The following is a 24,697-nucleotide window of genomic DNA, read 5'->3' on the forward strand; positions in this document are numbered from 1 at the left end:
TCTGCCACGGTGGATGACAAACAACCTTCAAATCTCTCAACACACACACACACATCCGTGTACCAAATGTGTTTTGGAGAGTGTGTTATGCGCACAACAATTTATAGGATTAACACTGATCAATAAATGCATCTGTAACAGGATTAAAACTGGAGGGATGGTGACATTCAAGACACTGTCTTGGCACATCATTCTCACATTGTGTGGAGAAAGTCATGCTCTAGTTATTTTATTCCTAGAGATTAGGTTGACTGTTTTTGGAAAATTTAGGGATTAAGAATTGCCTTTGTGCAAATGTGTTTCATGGCATGATCGTCATCCAAATATCTCTGCAAAATTTAGCAGCTCTTGGGTAAAGCTATGTTATTTTTTGTAGCAACGACTATGAATCCACTTCAGTGGATTGTTTGTATTGATACCTACAGTACAAATAACCCATTGGTATAATGTTCTTCTTTCTGTTTTAAAAAGGATATTGCCAGTTATTGTTGGTAAAAGGTTTGGAATTGATTTAGGTGAAATTTCTGCAACAGGCCTTCAGTCGCACCATGAGGATTTGTTTCCTAAAGGTCGCACCGTCAAGACTTAAGAGAATCTTGCTTAAATTGACCTTTAATACCCTAACATTATTCCCACTTATTACTACAAAAGAGCCAGTACATGTCATGATATACTCTCCTCCTTGTAATTCCAGCCTGTACACATACTGTATTTGTGACTGGGGGAATTTAGCTTTGTGAGAGATTTTCTTTCCCCAAGCTCTCAACTGGCTTCCTGCCTAGGAACAGCACAAAAGCTCCGACAACTGCAACCAAGGGTTATAAGCAAGGTTAACTCTACGAGTACAGCTCAGTGACCAGACAAGAAAACCGCTACAAAGAAAAGCAAACAATGACTGCTGAAGGTCCTCAAAACTGTGATGAGCTGCTTAAGGCCCTGTCCACACAGGAATGCTCCTGAGCTTTTGACAGACGTTTACATCCACACTGCTCTGCGTTAGTAAATAGCTGCATCCGGGCGGCAACGCATGACTGAGGTGAAAACGATGTGATACACAAGTGTGGGGATGTCAACAAACACGCATACAGAACCACGTGACACACCATACTATAGAACAGGGGTCTCAAACATGTGGCCCGCAGGCCAAATGTGGCCCGCAGGACACTAGTTTGAGGCCCCCGCCTTGATATGAAAGTTTAATGTTAGTGCGGCCCGCGCAAGTTTGATATGGATGCTGTATGGTATCATGTACCCAGAAAAAATGATTACGTTTGATTAATGTTCATGTTAAAGGTTAAATAACTGTTAATAGTTATCCTCCCTATATGTGTGGAAGCGGTAAGTTTTTGGCTATTTAAGTTTAAAGGAAATAACTTGAAGGCTACCGTTTAGGTCGCTAGCTCTCTAGTTTGCGAGTTAGCATGTGTCTCAAGACCCTGCAGTTGCGCAATACGTATGTTGTAAATAAAAAAAGTATAAATGTGACTATAGTCGTGTTTTGTCATGTCTAGAGGGCTCTAATAATGCTTTGTTAATTTTAATCTGAAAAAAATAATTTGTCTACCCACCAACTATATGTGGTTTCTTAAGTTTTTATTATTTGCCGTTTTATTATTATTATTTATTACTGATTGATTGATTTTCTCTATTCTTGATTTGTTTATTTATTTTTCATCTTATTTTGTGCAGGAAAAAATAAAAATTAAGATATTTGAGAACAGTGGAATGTTTTATCAGAGCTTTTATTGTAGAAAATCGGAACCAAAGCACTGAAAAAGTTTGTATATTTTTCTGTTTTTAATAAATGCGTTTTTTTTTTTTTTTTTTTTTTAAACCTGATGCGGCCCAGCCTTGCCCAGACCCTAGCTCCAGTGGCCCCCAGGTAAATTGAGTTTGACACTCCTGCTATAGAAGAAGAAAGAATGCATGCGTATAGGTCCGTGGTCTTCCACTTTCCAAGGCTGGTCTAGACTTACAATAAAGTGGAATTACTGATGTGAGTTATATGGGAGTATAAGACAATAAAATACCAAGAGAATCTCAACTATGGCCAGTCGTGACCCTCAAAATATTCAGATATTATATTGGCTTGTCGTCAAAGCTCACATCAGGTCACCTGACGGTGAGGAGTCAGTGATGTCATCATTTTCAAAAAAGCAGCACATCACTCGTCTATACGGAAACGACAAGCAGTTTTCACAAATACTGTTTCAGGGTACCCTGAACGCTGTTTGCATTGGATGACAGGCTGGAACAATATACTACTTCGCTGTGTGGATAGCCCGCTAGTCTACCAAAACATTCATCAACACACACTAAGGACAGGAATGGAAAGTCTTAGGATACCTGCTGTGTATCCTGTACAGTTTTAACAAGGTATTATTAAGTCTCGGGAGAGAACATAACCAGAATTTGGCAGTGTTCTGACTTCCTTCCTGTATTTTGTCTCTATATTGTCGTCTTTTTATTCCCAATGAACTCTAATAAAGGCAAAGCCCAAAGTTGTCATGAAGCCCAGTCTTTTGTTGACTGAGTCTGAGATTCCCCCTGTAGAATTCCAAATGAGAAGAACATCATTGGCCAACACTTGGAAGCATATACGGTTAGACTTAAAAAAAAACTTGTTCAAGGTGTTGTTGTTTTCACTGTGACTGCTATATAATGCATCATGGGGCTATTACCGCTGTTGTTACTATTGTTCTCTCAGCTCTCCCTTGGTCGCTTGGCCTCTCTATCCTGTTGAAGTTGAAATTACCAATGAGCTGTGTCCTGAACCTTCATACTTTGGTTAGCCGATCTCACTGTCTGGCTCTTCCTCTTCTCGACCCTTGAAGCTTTTGTGAGGCTGGTGATGGTGGGGGTGGAAGCAGGTATTATCACATACTACAGTATTAATTGGCCCTGTACCCTAGAAACCGCCCATGAATGATACGGGAAAAGGCCGAAATGATTCTGTGTCAAAGCCCAGTGCAGTGATACTGATAAAATATAGAGTTTAACCATGTCAGTATCAGCCCCCGTAGCTGTCCACTCAGAGCGCGCTGCTCTGGTATCGTGCCCGTGAAACAACCAATCAGAGAACAGCGCACGAGCGTTTGTTTTGCTGCCCAAACTTGAATAATGGAACTTTAATTGCCAGACATTGATAAGATAAGACTGTTGATAAAATATTATTGTTGAAATATTTTTGCAATTATTGTGTTTACACTGTTTAGATATAATACATGTAATAAACTGAAAATTTTCTGGAAACAAAATAGTCTTTTGATTAAATAGTATGTGATAATAAGCTCATGATTAAATAGTATGTGATAATAAGATCATCACATGGGTTTGTCTGGTATCAGGCCCAGTATCATGCCCCCGCGTGCCGGGCTCATACCTGGCCTGATACCTGGCTTGATACCTGGCCTGACACCAGACAAACCATGTGATAACCTATAATTACCGTCATTGTCGCTGCCATCATGGCACTATTACTGTTGGTGATACAGTTCTTCCTGTGCTCGTTGTTACCTTGTTTTCCCCTTCAGTCCCTCAACTCTGTCTCTCTATTGCAACCCAGCTGGTCGAGACAAACGGCCACCCCGCATTGTGTGTATGAGAAGCGTAGTTCTAGACCCGGGCCCCACTGCATTTACCAAGAGAGAGGATCGGTTAGGCCACACTGCCACAATTTACAGTATGTTTTTCCTCCAATGAACCGACAGCACTCATGCAGCCGGACCATGACGGTGCCACCACACTCACACTGTTGCCAGCTACGTCATCAATAATAGCTGTATGTTGAGTCATTTCCAGTTAATCGATACGGCTATACAAGTTGTACACTGACTAGTCTAAGCTATATCCAAGTTACATATCTACTGTATTGTCTCCTGCCCCTGTAGTCGAAAAATGTTTGCTAAAATTGGCATACTCTATTTGTTCACTCCCTACCGTCTGGGTGCAAATATCAAACTCTACAAAATAACTGACCTCAACCACTGAGCTTCCTGTGCAAACTCATGAAAGTGTGAATCTTGAAATGTTTTTAAATGTTTTGCAATTTGAACAAAATATCCAGAGGTTTAAATGTTTTTACCCGCACAGGCAATTCGCATGACGGACACGTTGATAGGAAATTAAAAACAATGAGACAGCACAAGGTAGATACAGTTTTCTGGTAAGGGGGTCGAAGGTAGCATTGGGAACATTGTGGGGGTTCAAAGCTCTAGCACCAACGGGATCTGAATCATGGCCTCAGGCAAGGCTGTCAGCAGAAAAAGCGTTCAAGGGGTGTTTAAAAAAGGGAGATGAGTGGTCTTGAAAGGGGCCTTTTTTTTAAAGGCTTCACAGTCTAGCAAGTAGTCCGCTGAGTTGGATGTGGTGAGGAGCTCCGCAAGGGAGAGGAGGAGGAGGAGGAGCGCTGCATGGGCGATGCTAACCTGAGATGAGAGGTACCTGAGCCTCAGCATCAAGCCTCTCCTGTGATCCACTGACGACTTCTCTGTTCATTCTCGGATTCCCCCGCCGCCAATTTAAAAGATCCTCCCAGTTCAACTCAGCGGTGACAGTGATTGACACCGGCGAGGTAAATGTGGATGTGTGAGACTTCTTTATCACATGGCACACAGTGGGTGGCCTCAATCTGTACAGTTAGATGTCGGCATGGGGAAAAGATATGGTATGAAAAAATATGAACATTTTGGACTTCTTTAATTCCCAACTGCAGCTAATGAAGGCCTCAGATCATCCATTTTTACATCAGTTTGGGGCCAAAAATTCTCCCTGCAATGATGATGATTATGATATCTTTACTCACCGGCTAAGAAACATGTACTGGGATTGACCGTGACCAGTTTCCCAAGGGATGGGTTCATGCTCTGCTTCGGAATGCCACAGTACGTGTTGGAATTCATGTTTACCAGACCATGACACTAGCACTACTGTACTCGACCACATGCAAGACAAAAAATTGTGATGCCATCTATTCAGACAATAATTGCCATGTGTTGACTTATTCTGAGTGCATAGTAGATCTGCTGCTGTACAAGCTGTACACTGACTACTAACTTCCATTTCTATAGTACTGTCCCTCAGAGGGAAGATACGTTGATTTCCAATTACCCAAAGTCATTTGATGAACGACTGTTTAGAAAACGAAAGGGAATTGCAAAGTGTTAAAGCGGACACTTTTTCAATTAGTTTCCAGGCCTTTTGCCCGCAACATCGCTGGCAAACCTTTTTTCTGTCATTACCCTCCCATTTATATTACTGCTCTAAGTCGCCCTAAATCCTATGACTACTGTGTCTCTACTCTGTGCACTTTTACGGCATTTGCTAATGTACTGTAAATGGCATAAAATATGTCAAGCTTATTCTTCTGCCAGCTCTTGCTTTTTCACCATTTTTACACCATTTTCAACCCCCCCCCCCCTCACACACACACACACATTTATTTATTTGAAGGCAGATGTGATTTTATGTCCACGGCTTGGCTGTAAAGTGCTACTTTGAAATGCAAATGAGCCTTTGATTGAGAGATTTCCATGAAAGGGGTGGTGTGTACGAGGTGATAGCGAGTGCAAAAGCACGTCCGAGGCAGGTGGGGAGGTGGGGGGTCTGGGAGGGGGGGTGGTGGGGTTGGCTGTCTGGGTGCACGATGATCTACTGCTGTAAAAGTGGAAGTCTGGGAGAGGAGGTGAGGGTATGCTGCTGTGCTTTCAACGCCGACGTTCGTTGGTGATGTATGGAGTCGTCGCTCAGGAACTCAACCCTATCTGATGTTCTCGACATTTGGAAGGATAAGGGTGTGTTCACACTTGTCAAGTTTGGTTTGGATGAAACAAACTGATTTCAGATCATTCATTCATTTTCTATACTGTTTATCTACATTAGGGCTCTGTGTGGTCTTATTTAGCCAATTTTTTGATATTTACAATACATTAACGATACATTTGCTTGGTCTGACTTAAATAAATAATAATACTCTGCATATTACGCTTTGGAATATTTAGTTACATCATGCAATATGTCGCAAAGGCCCACAGCCTTTGGTCCCTTGCCAGAAATACGAGTGTAAACGTCCACCAAGTGTCCCTTTTTTGTTTAACATTTTCGGTTCAGACCAGAGTACCAAACCACAAGTGTGAACGCAGCCCAAGGACTAATCCCAAAGAAAGGCTTTGTGAAGGATACAAACAAAATGAAGAGGTCAGAATCGCTGCTGACTGACTAATATGCACTTAAAGGTAGAGTACACTTGAAAAGAAATGGCTTTCTGCAGGCTTGTAAGATGATAGCATCTGACGGACTGAAATGGATCTCTTTATTCTTGTCTTGACAGCATCCTTTTAGTGGAGGTGTGTCGTAACAAAGTCGAGACCCGTACCTTGTCTCATGTCGGTTCTATCCTCCTCACCTTGATAATGGATCGTCGGCTGACAGCTACTGTAGCCAAGAGGACCCTTCCTCATCACTGCACACTAATGCAGCAGATATGGCCTGCATGAATGCCTGAATACATTTATAGTCGTCACAATCACCTATTCCGGATTCGGTTGAAGACTCATGAAAATTGTTCTTGTTTACCCACATCCCGAATGACAAATTACAAATCTCTGGCATTGTGGTGTTTTTGTGTGTATATTATACTATTATACTGTAGCTTTTGTCTGGACATTGTAAAAAATGACAAGGTTTTAAAAAAACAAATGAACAAACACACTGCCAACACCAAATGTTGGCATTTCTGTGCCTGCAAGCCAGACAGGCATTAGTTCAGTCGTACAATATCTACTACCCAAGGAAAGGCTGACACAGGAGATGAAATGTGAACGTCAGTGATCTCCCCTTTGAAAACGCCTCAGTCAGCCTTCATTGAGCTTTGTCGTCTTTAGGGTGGTAAAGACTGTAGTAATATGCCCTCATAAACACTCAGACGAGGGAAAAGATCGTGCTGAGACGGGTACTATTCATGCACAGCTATATGGTTCTAGGAATTTGGTCAAACAATATCTTCTGCGTCTTATTGCCGAGCAACAATGCATGACCTTATAAGAACAGCAGTAAAGTATTAAGAATTTAAATGACCTGACATTTCTTTGTGTTTAGCATGTCCATTAATTGGCTTGAACTTTTACTTTCCGCCTTTTTAGTGTGCTGCTTCCATTTCCCTCGACTTGAAGTGACCAGTGAATCAGACAATTGTTGTTAAACTGTAGATGTTGAGTACTAAGAAAAGGAATTAATGAGTTCAAGGCCTCCTGGAAATACTTGAAACCATTTTCATGTTAAATTGCATTTGTATTATAGCAGCTCAGGGACTGCTGCAGAAAATAAGCAAATTGGCGAAACTGGCAGACATGCTGATTAAACGTTTTGATAAATATTACACAACACGGCAGTAACATAACCAATGTTGTAACAAGGAGCAAACTGCTCATCTAGCTGGAATACCGCTGATGAGTTCACTGACAGTATGCCGAGGAGAACCCGCTTTAGTTTCACACAAACAGCTATGCCACGGAAACATTTATGTATCATGTATGTAGAGGCGGGCGGCACGGTGGTCTAGTGGTTAGCGCGCAAACCTCACAGCTAGGAGAACAGGGTTCAATTCCACCCTCGGCCATCTCTGTGTGGAGTTTGCATGTTCTCCCCGTGCATGCGTGGGTTTTCTCCGGGTACTCCGGTTTCCTCCCACATTCCAAAAACATGCTAGGTTAATTGGTGACTCCAAATTGTCCATAGGTATGAATGTGAGTGTGAATGGTTGTTTGTCTATATGTGCCCTGTGATTGGCTGGCCACCAGTCCAGGGTGTACCCCGCCTCTCGCCCGAATCACAGCTGGGATAGGCTCCAGCACCCCCGTGAATGAATGAATGAATGTATGTAGAGGCATGCAAAGTTGCTGGATGTTGATGTTTCATGTCCTTCAAATGCAGACAACTGCCATATTGTGAATGTTGATGTTCCCAACGTGTGCTAATTAAAGACCCTGTGGATTATTTGCTTTAATAGGCCAGACACCCGGCAACTTGTCAGCCATTCGAATAGAGGCAGCAATACAAGTGGTTTACGGCATTCTAGGTTTCACCGCTTTGTGGTTATCTACCCAGTGCCACAAATTATTAATAATGTACACAACAAAAATAGTTACGTGTGCATGTGTTGGTGGATGAATACATCGGCCGACTAGTGGTGTAACACAAAGCCATTTTTCTCCACTGAGAGGCACATCATTGTTTTTTAAATTTCAATTCCATTACTTCTTCTAAGCCAGTGAGGTTTGGAATGGAACTCATACGTCATAGTGGCTGAAGGTGTTTGCATTGCTTTTTTGAATTTTACAGCAGGTCCTTATATATGTTTATGCTCCGCTGGCAAAGGTATACAACACTAATATGGACACAAAAAACATTATAATTGCACTACGATCTGAAAATTACTCACTTGAAAAGACACACATGATATTTGCTCCATTTCTATGCATTAATGGTAAAGGCACTTTGTGTAATGGCCACCGCCGGGCCGCTGTCACTTGTGATTTAACCTGGCACTTTGGCGGTGGTGAGCCGTTCCTCCAAATCAAGGCTAAGTGGTGGATTCATCAGTGGCCTGTCGAGATGAAACACTCACCCGGCGGGGACGCGGAGATGAGGCCCTGATTGGGACAAATACGTCTCCCTCTGGTGTCAGCTCTCATTCACCGGTCTGCGCGCACAAGCTGGAAGAAAGACAAATGTTTTGATTAGGGGTCTCTTTCGATGTCACAGCAGCCCACAGTGAGCAATGAGATGAGGCCATCTCCGAAGGAAGCAAATAGTTGTGGAGGATGAGAGGTAAATGGATGTCTCCACTGTAGGGAAGATGTCAGATGGGCTTTTTACAATGACTCACATAAAGCCTTGATGTTAATGGCGATGCATTCCTTCTCTGAGGAACATTTCAATTTGTTATTTATTCTGACGCCATGAAAAGATTTCTTTTTCTTCAACATTTGTGTGGTACACATTTAGCAGCACTATTATGGTTTCAGATGCTTCTTATTTACCTGTGTGCTGCCTCTCACTGACGTTTGCTTGTTCCCCCGATTTTAGGCATCATCATTAGCAACACATTTGACTCTGAGAGAAGCTTTGTTGATGTATTTCATAGTAGATAATTAGAAGACCATTAATCACTCCAAGTGGATAATTAGAATTCCAGCCCCGACTGTAGAACTGAGAGTATTAGCTGCCGCATCCCTTGAGAAAGGCTGCTTGGTAGCAGGGCTCTCATTCTTCTTTCAATCATCTGACTCTAATGCCTCTCATAAATTCTTTCACTCCCTCCATGGTACCTATCTTCTGACCTAACACCCCCGAAGCTGCATCGCTGCCCATGAGAAAGAAAATGTGAGACCCCTGCGTCAACGTTTACGGGCAACAGAATTATGGATACAATAGAAATATTGCAACAGCAAATATGAATATATCAAAATATTTCAAATAAATAGACTTTGTATGTTTATTTAATATTTCTATTATGCAATGTGGGTATTATCACCGATAACGTGGGTTATTTTGGGTCTTTATGTTTACTTGTGACCATGGGTCCACATGATTTTTTTTTTATTTGCGATTTAGAGGGTTTAATCAATGCCACTGTGGGCCGTATATGTTCCGCCTCCTCACTGACTTGACTGACAACTTACCAGTACATGCTTTTTTTCCATGAAATCTGATCTATATTTTGTTTTGGACACATAGAATGTATCAATGTGATCTTCTCGACCATACTGCCAACTCAGGGAAGCTTTTTGTATCGGTAACAAAGATACACTCGTCTACAATACATGGCGGTGCGCTATATGTCATATTAGACTAAAAGCCTCTCAACGCTGTATCTATCAACTGAACTGTCCCACTGCATTTGAGATGTTCGTCATTCCTTAAAGGGGACCTATTATGCTCATTTTTGACACTTTGACTCCTATAGAGAAGCTACACAATAAAACCACACAGAGAGATATCTAGATTTTCCACATTTTGCAGTGTTTCCTGCTTCCGATTCCGAACTGTCTGCTTAATTTACTGTGATTGGTCACACACCCAAGTGCTCCCGAGGACTTCCGGGTCCGTAGATCCACGTTTACCAATCTGCAGCCCATATAAAGAAGTCTGGATCACATTGATGTCAGTGGAAGTCTGTAAAATCAAGCGTCCAAAGCCATCCAAAACTTATTTCAGGGCTCACTTCAAAATGTGCAAACCTCACACTCTGATGCTTTGGCATCGTTTAACAGGAGAATACAACATTGTAGCTTGTATAGGTCAGAAAATTGGAAAAATCATAATAGGTCTCCTTTAATGAGCATGATACAGTGTAGGCCCTCCAAGGTCTTCCTCCTCTTGCCCAAACACGCACCAATTGCTAATCATCAGGTGTGTTCAGTGTTTGCAAGGAGACAATAGTACTCTTGGCCTTGAGTGCCGCAAACAAACTCCGACACAAATACTCCAGTGGCAGAGAGGTTGGAGGCAATGATGTGGTGAAAGTTGACAAAGAAAGGATCCAAGGATGGAGTGGAAGAAACAGAAGGAACCTTTTTTTTTTCAATTCAATCACAACCAATCTCTCAAACCCCTTCTCTTGCCCTCATTTGCATCCCTTTTATGTCTTCCCCATTATGCAAAAAGAGTACTGCTAAAAACAAGTAGTCCCATTTTGAAAAATGAGTCTCTTCATTTCTCTTTTTTTTTTAAATCAATACCTACCAAGGGAGTCGGGTGATGCGACTTGCAATTTATGCTAACTAGAATGTATGAGCAGCTCCCTTTGAACAGTAGTTACCGTGGAGACCAACCCACACGACTTGCAGTAAGACAGTAATTGCTATCAGTGGTAAGACAATATTGTTTTATACAACATTAGGCGATGTTCACACTTGGGTCCAGGCTAAAAATGAAAAAAAAAAGATAATTGGTGATCATTTTGGTGCGGTTTGCTTTGCGCTTAAAGCGGTATTTTTGTCATGGGGACAAAGATTGTGCAGGAAACATTAAATGTATGGTAACTAGGGATGAGCTCGTTATTAACAAGTATCCAATGGACAATGGCCAGATTCGAGTATGAAACAAATACATTTTGTCATAATCCGTATTTGAGCAGAGGACCTCAGCGGTGCCTCATTCATGTACAAGGTGCAATTGGGAATTTTACAACAGCTCGACGTTTGTCACAATGCCCCCGCTTTATTAGGATCCAAAGTTACTTGAACAACTTGTTCCTCAACATGCTGTGCAGCACTGTACAGTGCTGTGCAGACCTGTATTTACTGGCCACAACAAGGGCGGCATCAAGCATTTTACATGCTAAAATATTACGAAAATATGGCTAAAATATTACACCCTTCTCAATATGTTGCATTATGCATCTTGTAATCTTAAACTTGTTTCATAAATTACACAAGGTACACAAGACAACGGGCACAATCGTGCATCAGTCGCAGACAGTGTTTTTTTTCAGCTTTTTTTGGTTGGTTTGGCGGGTGATATAAGTCAGTTGGAAAAAATGTATATATCAATATATATATAATTAAACAATACACACATACACATATAGCTGAAGCACCAGAGTTCCTTTTAATTAAACCAAGCACACATTATTCTGTATGTGTGCACATTTGGTAGGTAGATACAATTTGTTTCATGCTCTAATTCCAACAGATGCCTCCATGACCTTTGAACCCAAATCCAGGGCGCTGTTTTAGGGGGAAAAAATGCAGCTTGAAGAGATGTAGTAATCAATTTCTTGCTCGTGATATTCTAGTCTCTGATGTCCATGAAATCTCACTTCCTCTGGGCGCGTTGCTAATGATAAAGTGCATGCCTTGGAGGTCCTCCTGCTGTTGCCATTTGTAATTTATCGAAGCCATCATTTGAGGCGATTCGTCTTGACTGTCATGGTCTGCTAATGCACAGTGTGAGAGATGGAATATAGACGACATCTTGCAGTAGCAGCAGCGCCCGTGTTTGTCTTCCCTGCTTTATGAATTTGCATCGCCACAGACACATTTTGCTCCTAATGACAGGCGTCACATCCCAGATAGGCTTGTTTTGTTATCACTCCGCATACATACAATGTGTGTTTTACAAAAGGGACGAGCAGGAGGGATGGGTTTGAACACTGCGATGAGAAAGATAAACTTACTGCAACACTCGTCTCCTCTAATGGGAGTGATAGAGCTTCATGAAATATTCATAATTGCTTGCCATTGTTGTTGCCAAATACAATGAGGGGCTCACATTTTGATATTAATGAGCGTAACAAAAACCTAGTTTCAATGAAAGATCGGGCCTCGTTCCATATCACAGTTGGTGCTCAAATCTTGGCAAAATAATGCATGGAAGTTTCTCCAAGTCCAGCCTCTGATGAAAATGAATGGAATACAAAGGAAACATTTTTATTAAATAACACATAGCACCTACAGCAGTTGGCAAATATTCGAAGCCTTGTCAGTCCTGTCTGTGTCTACACTCCGCGGCTGGTTGACATTTTTTGGTGTGTTCCCAGCAAAGGCAATTTCTGTTCTTTGCCCGGCGCCACATGGAATTTCCCATTCTAATGGTTGGCCAAGGTACTCTTCAGCAGCTTAGTCGTACAGTATAGGTGGACTGTACGTTTATTTTGCCAGGTGAGCCTTGTGTACTCATCCTGTTCCAGCTGTATTGCAGTTTTATTTGTACATGGTTTAACAGGGGACTGACAAAGAGGAAAGAGAAAAAAAAACAGTGATAGAGAATAGCATCAGTCGCATTAACATTTATTGGGATTGGAGTTTGGATGGGGGACATTTGGGCCGAGTAGGAAGGGAGAGGGCCCTTTATCGTCTGTGTAGTGCTGGATGGGCCAGATAAGTATCGTGTGCAGGAATAGCAGGGCTCTAGTGTGGGCAGGTAGAAATAGGACAGCGAGACAAAGCAACAGGGAGTGCTACCATCAACAGCATCGCCTGTTGTCACACACAGAGGGAGAGAGCAGAGGGACATCACTTTCAAGGCATTTTCTCTTACATACAGCATACAGTGAAACCTTGCTTATGGAAACCGGAATCAAAAGTAATTGTCTTCCAGCTTCGGGGGAAAATTCTAATCAGTTTAAGTTTCAGTTTGAGTCGGTCTTTGTTTGTCAGACCAAGGTTCCACTGTATTTGTATTTCCTGCATGATTTTTTGCAGTCATTTTAATATGGTGTTGCTTTCGCATTTAAGCTCAAGTGAACCAAACGCACCAGTTCACTTGCAAGTGGACCAAACTCCATGTCTGAAGCAGTCTCGGTCTGCTTTTTTAGCGGTTTAGTTTGGTGATCAGGGTTCAGATGATCACATTCATAACCAACTGTAGCAGAGCTGAACCAAACATGACACGTGTGAACCCCGTGTCGATATTCATTCATTCATTCATTTTCTACCGCTTTTCCTCGCGAGGGTCGCGCGTCTATCTCAGCTGTCTTCGAGCGAGAGGCGGGGTACACCCTGGACTGGTGGCTGGCCAATCACAGGGCACATATAGACAAACAACCATTCACACTCACATTCATACCTATGGACAATTTGGAGTCGCCAATTAACCTAGCATGTTTTCGGAATGTAACCACTCGACCGCCGTGCAGCCTCGTCGATAATCATATATACAGTATATTCAAAGTAGTTCAAACATAATACTTTCTTCATGGAATATTTTGGTAATTGAGTATTCTACCAATTTTTCTTTTGATTAATCGAGTAATCTGAAAAAAAACAACAACATATTTTGCTTGGTTAAAGAGAAATAATACATTCACAAGAGAGTTCCCTGAGTCTCTTTGGTAAAAGCTCATTCATTAGTTCAGTTCAAGGATTAGCATTAACATTAAAGATACAACCAACAGAGACAATTATGAAAAAAAATAACGGCCAAAATGAAGGTAACACACCAAAAACTTAAACCAATGACACCACTATTCACTCAGTCACGCAATAACAAATTACCAAAATCGTAAAATGAGAAAAATACAATTCCGCAATGGCGTTCATGGCACGAACGGCGAATCAAACAAGTAACTTTTCCACAAAACATAACAGCTTATTGTGAAAGGTGTGTGCATCATACCGCATCGTTGTTTAATCCATCAGCCACCAGCAACCACCGGGATTTCATTGTTGCCACACAGTGGTGATGGTGAAGCCCGGTGTTACAATGGATACACGTCACGGTGTATTACTTTTCCTTCTCTTTTGTTGTCTTGCCACGTTTTCTAGCCTCTTGAATCTTCCTGCGTCTTCAAACGTGTTGGTGACGTAAGTCATTTCTCGAAGCAAAACTAAATCTACTACTCTACTATTTTTTTGTAACAAAGGTATTTGAATGATCCAAATAACTGTTGCAGTCCTAATACCTTCAGTATTTTTGCTAGTTTGTTCAGATTTCCAAATTTCATCACCGACTCATCTTGTGCTGATTATACTGTGGAAAGCTGGGCTGCACAATCAGAACTATTTGTGGAGAGCGAGCGAGGGGATGCATGCGGGATTTATGACTGATCACTGTCTGGAGACAAGACAGGACAAGAATAGCCTTTTCCGCTACAGTGGAGAAGAAGAAAAGGTTGGCGAAGGGAACGGCGACATATTAAATAATAATCTGTCTTATAGGGAAGTATGCTTATTAGTTCCCTGTGAGGTGTATATCTTGCGGTTTAAACAAATGGACCTGCTGAGTCCTCCTGCTGGGAAAGATAATGATGTTGTTGTTGTTTTTTTTTAAGAGATTAATCCTCTTGCCCTGCTGTTTATTTCTATGGGACTTCTATTTTAAATACAAGTTGGCGCCATCATGTAAATGATAGTCACAAGTATCCAACGTCATTCATTCTAAAGCCCTACCTCCAAAAGGGCCAGAGGGATAATAGTTTGCAATAATTATCTTGGGCTAAGCTGTAGTGTTGTGTGGCCACATGGCGCACAGACAGCATCCTGATTTTGCTCTCTGAAGTGGCTTGGATGTGTGTGTGTGAGACCATAACTATAATTTCCAGGCCTGATTGATTGACCAAGCGATGAATTTGGGCGCAGTTAGCCCTGAGGAGAAAATAACCTCAGAGTATGTGAAAATGTGCCAGCCAATGCGATGGTAAACAAATTATCTGAAGTGAAACGACAACAACAGACGATGCAAAGTACTGGCCTGCCTTGTGAGTATGGGCCTGTGTACAGACTGGGGCCAGTTTGGAAGAACTGAGCGACCGTTTGGCCAGGCTTTGCTTTATGTAAATGTTTAATTGCATCCACTTTGGACTGTTAGAATTGACTGAAAAATCACATGAGTGGTGTGTGTCTCGTTTTAGAAAAATCTCACCACCAGGACGAACCCAAGCAATATTCACCTCTGGATAAGATCCTTCCATTGGGTATACTTTCATCTGCCGACTAAATATAAATATAAAAAAAATATATAATATAAACTTTAACTGGAGGGAGTAGCTTCCCATTTCTTAACCAACTGCCGTTGGTCAACGCCGATTTGCATTTTTTATTTTATTTTTTCTGTGTTTCAAATTGTTAATTGGCTTTTCTTTATGGTAACACAAGTGCCAGTGTTGGATAATATGCAGTGCATTGTCACTCTAATAACTTCTCATAGGGGCTTTCAGCACATTCACACTCACCACAAGATTGCCTCTCACTTTCACACAGACTTTTGCTTCCCTGGCGCACAACCTTAGTTTTCACTTTCTAGAGGGGTACGCTGTGTACTTTCATTCTGGGTTCTTTACCTGATCTTCACCATTGATGATAAGAGTCCATTGCTGTAAATGTAGCGACTCACAAGCTTGGCTTTCACTTTCACGCAGACTTGGCTTTTGCTTCCTTGGCGCACAAGCTTAGCTTTCACTTTCTAGAGGGGAACACTGTGTACTTTCATTCTGGGCTCTTTCCCTGATCTTCGCCATTGATGATAAGAGTCCATTGCTGTAAACATAGCGACTCTCACAAGCTTAGCTTTCACTTTCATGCTGACTTGGCTTCCGCTTCCTTGGCGCACAAGCTTAGCTTTCACTTTCTAGAGGGGTACGCTGTGTACTTTCATTCTGGGCTCTTTCCCTGATCTTCGCCATCGATGATAAGAGTCCATTGCTGTAAACGTAGCAACTCACACAAGCTTAGCTTTCACTTTCACGCTGACTTGGCTTTCGCTGCCTTGGCGCACAAGCTTAGTTTTGACTTCATAGAGGGGTATGCTGTACTTTCATTCTGGGCTCTTTCCCTGATCTTCACCATTGATGAGAAGAGTCCATTGCTGTAACCATAATCACTTGACAAGTTTTGCGCTCAGCTGCAATGTTTTTTTACTGCTACACTCCTGCCCCTTGCTACTTTGCGAACACGCTAGCAAATGCAAGTGTTGGACCTTATCTCACTATAATATCTATTACTATTTTGGGGATCTTTTGGCTGATATGTAATCGATATCACATATCAATATCGGACTGAGACATTCTTAAAAATAGCAACTTGTAGATTGTATTTAAAAAATATATATTATACTTATTTGATTACAGTGTTTCATTTACCACCATATCCTGAATGCAAGACAACCTTTTTTCAAACTTAATTTCATCAAGGTCATAAAAAATTGACTTTGAAGAAACGGACAAAGAAGCTCATATGCTCTTATGAGTCCATATTTACACTGTTCCAGATTGGTATATCAACTGGCCTTGGTCTACAGTACATCTAAGTATAGAAATGAAAGTGCAGAGAAAAAGACTCCCAGACTACCCACTGAATTCTCCATCGATGGAATATGGTGAACTTTTGTTTAAATGGGTGCTCGACATTTCCTTTTTCCCGTCTGTGTGACTGGTGAATCATTGTGTGAATGTTCGAATAATCATAATTATGGAAAGACTTTGTCAAAATGCCCCCCCCCCCCACTGATAATAATGCTTATCAACACCCTGGTATTAAATCTGATACATAATGACTGTGTCGACCTCCCGCTGTCTGATTGTTTGTGGCATCTTTTTCTAATCTTCCAAGATTTAATCCGCAGTTACATCACAGCTACTTTGGAATACAAAGTCGCAACAAGAAGTTAGCTACTCTGACCTTGACCCCTTTTTTTGATTTTGAAGGGGCTTGGGAGGAGGTGGGGGATGCTTGTCAACACCTGCAGCTATCTTGAGAAATGTAGCTGATGTCTGATGATGGCGGATAAGCTCCCATCAAGGATATGACAAAGCACAATGCATGATTTGTCAAATCCAAATTGCTAAGGAAAACATTTATCTGATAGTGTCGCTAATCCGCCCCCTCCCTCCCTGTGGGCGGTCTGTGGGCACACACATCCACTCTGTGACACCAAATGCAATCAGGACCCAATTGCAAATTGGCAGGCCTGATCTTGGTTCTTTGTAACCTTCCCAAGGTAGTTACAGTATGTTGTCATTGCACTTTCTACTGAACCAAATTGGAATTGTTCAACCCTGGCAGAGGTCTGCTCTAAATTATCGTTTGCTTTGTTATTCTGCTGAATTACACAAAATATTGATGGGGCATGGGTTAAGGTGGAAGCCATCAAAAGAAAGATGAAGGTGTTGGGCCTCCATTGCGACATCGGGTATGACAGTATTCCGGCATATGAAAGTGGCGGCTACTTATTAAGTTGTAGAATGCAGTGCTGATCCATCTTAGCATTGTTTGTCTTACAGGGAAGGCCTGTGCTCCACTGAGTGCCATTCACAGTTTATTATGTGAACAAACTCTTGAATAAACCCCATTAGGATGCTTCATAAAGTGCTATGAATATGGATCTTGACCCCCTCCTCTGCAGTTAGTGTCAATTAAGAAGCTGGGAGACTGTTAATGAATTCATAATCAGGCTTTGTTTGTTTGTCTTGAAAATATCTTGTGCAAACACGGTGTGAAGTGGGTGTTATCCATCATGCTTGACAGGAAATGACTGACGTAAAACGGGATGTTTAAACCCTGAATAGGGGACTATTTCAGACTTTTTTCGAAGGAACATATCTTATATTTAGGAAAAGACTACAACTTGCTGTCTGAATGAAAATTTTACACTGTCCCAGAGGGATGGCGCAAATAGAACTCATGCTAAATTTTGCATGAAATTTGCCTTCTTACACCCAAAAAGACATTGGTAAACTGTCTCCCTCAATTGTCTATTTATTACCCCCAAAATGCTTTCATCTGCTCAACAGTACAGTAATACCTTGCCACTTCATGGTTGGAATATCACAATTCACAGTTATAGACTCATTTCTGGTTCAAGACACTCAATTAGCAAAAAAACTACATATTTTTGCAAATTTTTTGGCTTAAAGTAAGCATTTTCAAGTAAATGAAATGAAATACAAATGAAATTCATTCACAAGAAGCGTAGGTGTCGGTAAGGTTACATTGAGGAGACAATAGTCATTGCAGGAATTACTGTACAGAACAGGAAGTAAAAAAAATATACATACTAATGTGGGAGGTTATGTGTTATTTTATTTTATTATGTCAACAATATTGGGGAATTTGAGTGTAAAGGTGACTATAGGGGTGTTATATCATGGCTAGAGGTCTCTAATATTGTCAACAACTGCATTTGAAAGGTTTCAGACAGATTTTCTATAACTATGAAAATATTCAATATGAAAATGAGGAATCCTACTTTGCGTAAATAAATTAAAAAAATTAACCGCAGTAAATGAGGAAAACAAAGATGCATTTACCCCGTTGTTACGGATGTTGTAATATATTACTCCATCGTCTCTACTTTGCTGCCGAGCCTTATTGTTTGGGGTATCCTCAGTTTCTCTTTGGATAAAATTGACTTGGAGAAACTTCTAGTGGAGTGCCTCAACAAATTGTCTTTTCAAACACAAAGAACTGAAGAGGTGATGCTTATTCAGAACCGGGGGTGATTCTAAGGCAAATGTGCTGCCCGTGGCAAGATTTCTCCAAATCAGCTAAAGTACAAAAGCCAAAAGTGATCAAGTACAAGATAGTGTCCATAATTCCTCCTCTAAAGCTTACTATATGCTGACTGGCTGGAAGGCAACTTGCTCATGAGCAAAGTTGTTGAGGTTTGAAGGGCACAGTGAATAGTTAGTTATAATGCATCTCACTTTGCCATCATACATGGTCACAATACAATAAAAGGTGCAATAGTGCAGAGGTATGCCACAGTGTATTTTCTATAGCTGCATCTTCGGCGTGACAAACAGCTCCGATGGCCCGAGTACATGAATCAAAGTGAAAACTTTTTGTCTTTCCTTTTGAAAGGTTTTAAGATGAGACAACAAAGCCAGTCCCCGGTCTGCTGCTATGATAAAGCAATTTACTATGATTCCAAATAAAGCGTATACATACAAAAAGATAAAGGCGTAAGACATAAAAAAAAAATACTGTTTGCTTCTGTTTTCATCTTATTAAAGTAATTTGCTAGCAGTGTTTTCCGCTTTCATCTTTTTTTTTATTTTAAAAAAGTGCATGCATGGAGAAGCTTGAAGCTTATTAGGAGGATGGTGCCTGTTAGCATCGACATGTGTTTGTGTTGCACACAACAGTTATTGAGGTTTCAAGTCTAGAAAATAACACAATAACTCACGTCCACATCTCTATGGCAGGGCTAATGGTCTAATTAATTCATTTCATATGTAACCTTAGGGTAGTAGACTTGGTTTATAATATCCAATTAACTTTTTCATTAATAAATCCTCAGGTGAAGAAATGTAAAGTTACTAAATAGGACAACATTTTATCAGCTACCCCAAGGGACACTTTAAACATCTGAAGGTTGTGTTGCCCAAAATGTACATTAATTAAGAAAGTGGGATTTCTAATATAAACTATAACATTGACAACATTGAGTATCAAGCATATGTAAACATCCCTTCTTCTTCATTCTATAAAATGTAACTTTTCGGTAGAACCACCTCAGCATGGGCTCCAGATGCTATGCACACAGACCCCCACCCACTTTGCTTCCTTCCTGATGCTGTGACGAAGTCCTGATGATTACCATAATAGCTCGTATATCCTAGATAGCAGTCTCTTGCTTAGAAACCATTGGAATAATTTTGATAGTTCAAGACTTATGGTAATTTGCAAATCCTTTTGCCGGTGGTTTGGATTAAAATGCTTAACGTGCTGTATATGGCCCATGGGCCGTAGTTTGTAGTTTTGTCATGTGTGTTTTGTAGTGTCTCATTGTGTGTGCATGGGGAGGCATTGTTTTGATAGGCAGCTTGTCTATAACACCACCACCCTCCATCCCCTCAACCCTTCTCCACCACACTGGTCTCCATTAACACACACCTCTGCCTCTAATGGAGTTCAGTGCACACCACTTTCCGCCTGAATACGCAGCAGAGGAGAGCAGCTAATAGCAGTTGCGCTGCTGGAGTACGCGGGTGCGAGCTGCGAGAGTTAATGTATGCCGCTCACGAGCACAAGATGGTGTTATCTGCAGCATGCACCGGAGCCCAGCCCGGCGGTATGAGGACATCCTTCATAAATGAACCAATCTGAGCGGGAACAGCTGTCTCTGAGCCTGTAACTTCAGCGCTGACATCACACCGACACCTTGGATGCGTGTATCTTTGCATGGTGAATAGGAATAGAAGACATTTGTAGCTCTCCCTCTAGACTTCGTTCAACATGCATCTGACAAGTGGCTGGTTGACATTTGGTAGAAATCGGCATATGGTGCACTTCCCATTCATTTTACACCCTTCATGCCGTGCGCTTCAGTTACTGGCAGCAAGCATTTGGGGAGGGCGCAAACTACTTGAGTCTGATTTTTGTCCTATTCATATTCAAATGTCAAAATACTTCTGTTAAACTGCCCTCTCTTCTGTGATTGTGTGTATAGGTGCAGAGGCCATGTTTTCTCAGCAGCCACAGGACTTAGTGGTAGTGGCTGGCCAACCTGTGACCTTACCATGCTCCATCCCTGGTTACCATGGTGTTGTACTGTGGATCAAAGATGGCCTGGCGCTTGGGGTTGGCAGGGACCTCTCAGGTAAGAAACAATTAGGTTTTGTCTCCCTACTCTTGTTGACTGAGGCCCTGTCCACACGTAGGCGGGTACCTCATCAAACAAAGTTATTTTCCGCGATTTGAAACAACGTATGCTGTGATGTCACACATCCGACCTGTGTTTACATCAGAAACAATATGAATGGCAAAGAAACACTTTGAGGTCTGTACAACATGTACATTTCTAACGTATACATGCTTATAAAAACACGTTGTAAAATACATTCATTCATTCATTTTCTACCGCTTTTTCCTCACGAGGGTCTCGGGGGGTGCTGGAGCCTATCCCAGCTGTCTTGGGGCGAGAGGCAGGGTACACCCTGGACTGGTCGCCAGCCAATCACAGAGCGTAGTAAAATACAGTTAACACAACTGTTTTAGTTAATACAACTAAAATAATTACTCATTTGCCTATGTGAAAGTGAAGGAGTGTTGCTGAAGGAGGTTTATCTTGATGCATAAATCATACACATTTATAACTTATACATGCGTATAAAGAGATGTAATAAAATACAGTTAAATAAAACTAAATTAAATAATTACTCATTTGCCTATGAGAACGTGAAGGAGTGTTTCTGAAGGAGTTTCATCTTGATGCAAAACTCTTACACAGTTATAATCTATACTTGCGTATAATGACACGTAATAAAAGGCAGTTAAATAAAACAAAAATAAATAATTACTCATTTGCCTATACCATCCAAAGTGGTCATGTGATCCAACCGAGTCTTGAGATGTATTTGTCCACACAATTGTATTCTAATATAGGGGCATTCAAGTTAGAGGTTCCGCTATATCCGTAATGACACCACATGTTTATTAATAAATCAAATACTCATCACTGCCTCCCTCATTGTGCTTGACCTAAATCTGTCTAATATGTGACGGAGAAGCTTCAAAATCACAATCAAAACTCCACTCCGATTGAAGAGATGACACCCTGGCAAGTCATCCGCTTGCCATACTCAATTTGGGTCTCTGACCGCTTTGTCGCAATCCATCCAAGATGTATGCCTATTTGAACTTGATTGACTGATTGCAAGAATAAACATTTCCAACCATTTGGAGCGATGACATTAAGAATCCATAAGAATATCCATAAGAATTATTGGAATGAATACCCCGACCATTTAACAAATTGTTTATTAATTAAATTGCTTCAACACTGAGATGAAATTGAATCTGTCAACACTCTGAACGCAGCATGGCACGCTGCTCAGCTGGCGCATAGTTAGTATTTGAAGCTGGCTAATTAGTGGTGCTCGTCAGCTATGACTACTCCATGCATAATGACATGCATGGAAGTTCTATTAAAAAAATATTTTATCTGCTTATGGTGATCAGGATCACTTAAAGGGTGGAGTACAGGGGCCACATTTAATGGGGGGGGGGGGGGGGGGTATAGGAAAAGGTAAGTAAAGAAATAAAGTGGATGGGTGGCTCATAATATGTTTAATTTCTTATAAAATAACAGCTATGTTTTATTCATGATTGAATAGAACCTATTGTTAGCAAAAAAACCAAACATATGCATGCCTAAATTTGACATTTTCAAGCATAAAAATGAATTAAAATGCATATAGACATCAAGAAAATGCATTCAAAGAGAGAAACAAAAAAATAAAATATATATATATATTCTATCGTAATTTAGTAATAAAAGACCAGTTGAAAGTTACATGAGAAAAAAATGTCAAGGGATATTTCCTTGATAAACTCATGAAAGCTATACAAGATCTTATATAAGGTGAAATTGCTGCCTGCCTGGAGAAGATAGCTTACCCAAAATATACTATGCTGCAGATCGAGCGCCTTGTATTGAGCCGGATGACAATTTCTAGAAATAAAGAGAAGCGCAGCTGTCCTTTTTATCGCTCCTGCCTCCATAGACTGACAGGCAAGGCACGGCGCCATAAAAGAGTAATGGTACATCTACTTCAAGATGTACACGCTGAAAGGAAAAGTGACAGCTGTATACGTTTATAAAAAAAAAAGCAAATGTTGCATGTGGCATCTCAATGATATACATCTGCTCAGCTATTCAAGCGAGTGAAGAAAGCGATGGCGTGCCCTGTCTGCCACCATCGGTCTCCAATTCACAGGTTTGGGTGATTACAACAGCATGCATGAGTGGAAATAAACAACAAAAAAAAGGAAAACATTTCTCCAAATTCTGCCTATATCCTCTTTGAAAGTGAAGTAGACCCTCAGAAAATAGCAATCATTGTCATAAATATGCATGATTTGGCACACGTCTCCTTTTGTGATGATGATTGTGGCTGCAAACAAAGCGGCTCCAAATTAATTCTTAGTTGCATCGCGAGCGTACAAGACGGAGACTTGAAGTGTTTGTATGCACGACGTGAATCATAAACAGGATGTGACAGTTGGTGGACGTTCATCAGCGAGTCTGTGTGTGTGTTTGCTTTCATGCACCAGTCACCTGTTTCTATCCCCTTGTGATTACATTGTGTGAAACATGTTCTAGGTGAAAGCTGTAAATCATTAGGCCATGCTTCATGTGTGTGTTTGCTTACACACACACACACACGAACGCGCACACATATCATTGATCCAGCCTCAAGACAAATCCATTCCCCCTTAATGGATTCATTACTCCTTAATGGGCCTATTTTGCATTGTTTGGTTTGGGTACCACATTACCACTCTTGAAATTTCGCTGACTACTAAGATCAATGTTCCTATGTGCAAACACTACATGTGTACGTCATCATCACCATCTATCACCGTGTGCACAATGACACTTTTAGTCATATCTTTACATGAGTGTGTGTGTGTTGGGGGGTGCATTAGATGATGGTTTGTTTGGTTTCCTTTCCGCCTAAAATGCAAATGGGCCTCCCTTTTGGAGACGGATAATGTAGAGAGATTTAATTAGACAGCCACAGGCACAGATTACATGATTGGACAAATTAAAGTTGAACAGGATCCGTTTAGTGATGCTGGAATGTATTTTATTTTAACACTCCTTGTTGGAAAATGGGGTTTCTTTCAGAGAAAGTGTTACAAAAACCTAAAGAGAAAGCAATGAAGCTGGGCCTAATGAGGGACATTGATGTAGCGCTGCCACTATGTTAAAACTATAAGGCGCATTGTTTGGTAACAGACTCAAAGACAGCTTCTTTCCCAAAGCCAGCACTGCATTAAAGAATCAAAAATTAACACTATTGCACTACTAAAACACACACCTCACTTTTATGTACAATAAGCTTCAAAATGTGCAATACGGGACTTATGTGAAATAGATTCATTCAAGTGAAATTCAGGTACAATATGTGCAATACTACCTTTTTCATTCATTCATTCATTTTCTACCGCTTATCCCCACAAGGGTAGCGGGGGTGCTGGAGCCTATCCCAGCTGTCTTAGGGCGAGAGGCAGGGTACACCCTGGAACGGTGGCCAGCCAATCACAGGGCACATATAGACAAACAACCATTCACACTCACATTCATACCTATGGACAATTTCATTGACCTAGCATGTTATTGGAATGTGGGACGAAACCGGAGTACCCGGAGAAAACCCACGCATGCACGGAGAGAACATAAACACCACACAGAGATGGCCAAAGGTAGTCTCCTAGCTGTGAGGTCTGCGCGCTAACCACTCGACCTGCCG

General features: G+C 41.2%; 1 protein-coding gene and 1 long non-coding RNA gene across 14 annotated transcripts in view; both read left to right on the plus strand.

The window, feature by feature from the left end:
* The window catches only part of kirrel3b (kirre like nephrin family adhesion molecule 3b), a 193,778-nt gene that overhangs the window by 94,897 nt on the left and 74,184 nt on the right, over positions 1 to 24,697 (plus strand). For 12 of the 13 annotated variants that reach the window (XM_058079996.1, XM_058079993.1, XM_058079994.1 and 9 more), the window contains exon 3: positions 20,890 to 21,039. In XM_058079996.1, the coding sequence (XP_057935979.1) occupies positions 20,890 to 21,039 (150 nt within the window). Of the gene's footprint in view, positions 1 to 13,765; positions 14,307 to 20,889; positions 21,040 to 24,697 lie in introns of those variants that run through there. The other variant, XM_058079999.1, reaches the window with a different exon arrangement.
* On the plus strand, positions 5,643 to 7,553 carry LOC131134575 (uncharacterized). The gene is made up of 3 exons (XR_009131414.1): positions 5,643 to 5,792; positions 6,109 to 6,233; positions 6,329 to 7,553. It is a non-coding gene; the product is annotated as an uncharacterized LOC131134575 (long non-coding RNA).

The sequence above is a fragment of the Doryrhamphus excisus genome, chromosome 8, assembly GCF_030265055.1.
Source record: "Doryrhamphus excisus isolate RoL2022-K1 chromosome 8, RoL_Dexc_1.0, whole genome shotgun sequence".
Taxonomy (NCBI): domain Eukaryota; kingdom Metazoa; phylum Chordata; class Actinopteri; order Syngnathiformes; family Syngnathidae; genus Doryrhamphus; species Doryrhamphus excisus.